Raw genomic sequence first — 4,043 nt, 5'->3', positions numbered from 1 at the left:
AAAAAAAATTAGATCCATACAGAAAAAGAGTCATTTAAAATATGCATATGTCCTTCTTAGCTGTACAGGAAAATGTATTATCAGTCTGTGAATATGCATAGTACACTTTCTCAGCTATTTCATCTTTAATAGAAATGTTTATTACTTATAAAACATAGTACCAGGAGGTACAAGAAATGTGTAAAACATTAAGATGTGTTTAATAAAGAAGTATTTGGGGGAAGTAGTCTTCCCACTTGGGGATAAGATAATTTACATAAGAAAACCCACAGCATAGTCTATACCTGTTTATTGCTATGAAGTAAACATATTTAGGCACACATATATAGTAATCCTTTCCATAGCCTATATTACTGCTCAAGAGAGAACATTTGGCAATGACTGTATCATACAAGCAGCTAATACAAGAAACTCTTCCTATTGCACATATGAAAGATAGAGAAATGGATTAATGGGGACCCTGACAGGTAAAAGTTACTGCACAGAAACTATGTCTGTAGTAGGAGAATACAACAGAACAATGGAGATATGAGTGAGAACTGCAGTATCTATTAGTGTAGTTTGTTATATTCAATAAGGAATAAAATGTATGCACTTAACATAAGTCAGTCTTATTTTAAAAGTTACATGAAGTATATTTGTATGACTATTAAATTTTGACATTTTAAATATTCTAAATGTTTTTGAAGTAAGTGCCCTGATTGACATCAGCAAAGAAAATTCCAAGACACGTTTGAGGCAACTTCGAATAACTAACAAAAATACACCAAATGAAGAGGTGATTGAAGTAAGTAAAACACTTAACCTGAGCTCAAACCACGTTTCCTCTACCACTTCACCAATGCAAGATGTTCTGCTTTTCCATGGTGAACCTGATAAATGCAGGCTGGAGAAGAACCTCATAATTTAATGTAACTAAGAAACTTCTCCAGACTCCCCAGCTTCTTAGTCTGCATAACAATAACTAAAGTTTACACTGTTATAATCAATATTTTCAAAAGGGGATATCCTTTTAAATTTTTTAAAATTTATTTTTATTTTATGTGTATGAGTGATTTATCTGCATGTATGTAAGTGTACACGTCTGACAATACACATAGAAGCCAGAAGAGGGCATCAGATCCCCTGGAACTGGAGTAAAGAATGGTTGTTAGCTGCCATTTGAGTACTGGCAACCAAGCCTGGATCCTCTGCAAGAGCAACAGTGCTCTTATCCACTGAGCCATCTCTCCAGCCCCCAAAGGGGATATACTTTAAAAGAAAGGCAATATTATTTAAAAATTTTTATTTTATGTGTATGTATGTATTTCCTGCATGTAGGTAAGTGCAGCGTGTCATGCAATGCCAGTGGAGATCAGAAGAGGCTGTAGAATCCCCTGGGACTAGAGTTACAGACAGTTAGTTGTTAGCTGCCATGTGGGTGCTGGGATTTGAACCTGGGTCTTCTACAAGAACAACCAGTGTTCTTAACCACTGAGCCATCTCTCCAGCCCCAAAAAGCAATATTATGACACATGAAGAAGTTTCATATTAAAGAGACTGTTAGTAATTGAGTGACTGTTTGGAATCCTGTCATTAGTTACTACTTACTGCCCTAACATGACTCATGTAAGGAAGCAGAGTACTGAATATAATGCATGTGAGATAATGTTTTGTAAGGAGACTACACTCTGTAAATGGTGAAGTGAGTACTGAGATATATTATAGTGATTGTTAGAAATCTTTCATTAAGTAATCAGCTGGATGCTGTAACCCATACCTTTTATGCCAGCACTCATGAGGCAGAGGCAGACCTGTAGCTCACTATGTAGACCAATATGGCAATCACTCTTAAGTTCAAGGCCAGCCTGATTTACATAGAGAGTCCCAGGCCAGTAGAGGCTACATAGTGAGACCCTGTCTTTAAAAAATATTCATGCTAGGAAAAAGTGCCAGAGGTGTAAGGAACCTAACAAATTCTTTCGTTTCAAGGCAAGACTGCAGACACCACAGAAAACCTACAAACAGAAAGACTCCTTTCTTGGTAAAGCACGTGTGAAAACATTTTCCCAGAAGTCACAGAAGAGCGAGACTCAGACATCTCACACAGATGACCTCTATGAATGTAATGAATGTGGGAAAGCTTTCTATAATAAGGCAGCCCTCATTAAACATTACAGAAGAACTCACAATGTAGAGAAGCCCCATAAATGTAACCAGTGTAGTAAAAGGTACTACTGGAAGTCCGACCTCATTGCACATCAGAAAACTCACATAGGAGAGAGAGCCTATGAATGTAAGGAATGTGGGAAAGCTTTCTTCCACAAGTCACATCTCAATGCACATGAAAGAACTCACTCAGGTGAGAAGACTTTCGAATGCATGGAATGCAGGAAAGCTTTCTTCTATAAGTCAGACCTTAATCGACATAAAAAAACTCATACAGGTGAAAAGCCTTACAAATGCCAAGAATGTGGGAAAGTTTTCTCTCGAAAGTCAAAGCTCTCTATACATGAGAGAACTCATACAGGTGAGAAGCCTTATGAATGTAACAAGTGCATAAAAGCTTTCTCCCACAAGTCACAACTCACTGCACATCAGATAACTCATTCATCTGAGAATCCTTATGAATGTGGAGTATGCAATAAATCTTTCCACTGGAAGTGTCAACTTACTGCTCATCAGAAAAGCCATGGAGGTATGAAAATGTGAGGAATGGGAAAACCTTCTCCCACAAGTCAGACTTCAATGTACATCAGAGAAATCATACAGATGATGAGCCCTGAATGCAAGAAGATTTCTGTTGCAAGTCACACATCTGAGAATTTATAAGTGAGAAGGCTTATGAATGTAAAGAATACAGGACATCTTTCCAGTGTAAGACCTCAAGACCTCATGTTACATGAGAGAACTCACTCAGGTGAGAAGCTTTATAAATGTAAAGGTTGCTATTCAAGGCTACTCTGAACAACAGAGCAAGACAGCATATGAAAAAACCAAAACTTTATATTGGCAGTGCTCCTTATATGACATCCAAACCCACATCAGTGTGAAACCATGTGGGAAGTAAAGGATGTCAAAAACTTTTAATAAACATTGAAATTTAACTGGCATGAGAAGCCTCAAAGGTGGAGATGGAGAGATAGCTCAGTGATTAAGAGCTCTTGCTCCACAATTCTGAAGACTTAGAGTTTGGTCCCAGCACTTATTTAACAAGCCAACATCCCTGTAAACACCTGTCATCGCAGTATTGTAGGTGATGGAGACAGGAGGGTCACTTGGACGTGCTTGTCTCTTGACTCTGGAGACATAAGCCACAGATTCAGGAAGAGGCCATTTGTGGGACCCTGACTCATCTAACCACTTCTTTCTACTTCTGTAATCTGCTTGGCTTAAGACAGCACTAACTCCATTTTGACTAGCTGTTTCAGAGAAGCCTGGGCTTGTCAGACATGTTGTAATCTTCAGTTACCACCCCCATCCCGGAAAGCTATAGAACAAGCAAGCCCAGGCATATAGCAGCCTTGTAAGGTAAAAACAAACTTCTGCCCCACAGATAACAGTGTATTCCAGTGCCCTAAAGACAGCCTCTACCAATATGAAAGGATGCTTGGTGCGCACAGGCTTCTGTGAAACTTCCCTTTAAAAGCCTACCCCACCCTATATTGGGGCTCTCAGTAAAGTTCCACTGCGTGGGTCAAATCTGAGGGCTCGAGCTTAAGCTCGAATAAAGGCTCTTTGCTTTTGCATACTCTCTGGACTCCTTGGTGGTCATTGGGGGTTGCGAGATCTGGGTGTAACATTTGGGGGCTCGTCCGGGATCCCCAAGACCCCACAGGACCCCTGGAGCATTGAGCTTGGTCTGGCCAGTGAGTGTCTCTGTCCTCTTGTTTGTGTATGTTGTGCGCTATTGGTTTTGGGCCCCCATTACACGTTAGCCTGTTGGCGGTCTAGGCGGATGCACTGGAAGACCCCAGGCCATGGGACTCGGGAGACGTCCTGGACCCACCTGATAGGGATTGGATCCCACTTGTAACTTTGGAAGGGGAAAGCGGGTCGTGCCC

At 40.3% G+C, this 4,043-nt stretch overlaps 1 protein-coding gene across 4 annotated transcripts in view; it reads left to right on the top strand.

The window, feature by feature from the left end:
- The window catches only part of LOC103736346 (zinc finger protein 809), a 26,499-nt gene extending 22,766 nt beyond the window's left edge, over window positions 1–3,733 (top strand). For 3 of the 4 annotated variants that reach the window (XM_029564818.1, XM_008835821.3, XM_029564819.1), the window contains exons 4-5: window positions 690–787; window positions 1,972–3,733. In XM_029564818.1, coding sequence (XP_029420678.1) covers window positions 690–787; window positions 1,972–2,691 — 818 coding nt within the window. In that variant the 3' untranslated portion in view covers window positions 2,692–3,733. The remainder of the gene's footprint in view (window positions 1–689; window positions 788–1,971) is intronic. The other variant, XM_029564820.1, reaches the window with a different exon arrangement.
- The last annotated feature ends 310 nt before the right edge of the window (window positions 3,734–4,043 follow it).

Source organism: Nannospalax galili, unplaced genomic scaffold (genome assembly GCF_000622305.1).
Source record: "Nannospalax galili isolate Female #2095 unplaced genomic scaffold, S.galili_v1.0 scaffold558, whole genome shotgun sequence".
NCBI classification, from domain to species: domain Eukaryota; kingdom Metazoa; phylum Chordata; class Mammalia; order Rodentia; family Spalacidae; genus Nannospalax; species Nannospalax galili.
Note: the sequence above shows the minus strand (reverse complement) of the source record. Positions and strands in the feature narration are given on the sequence as shown.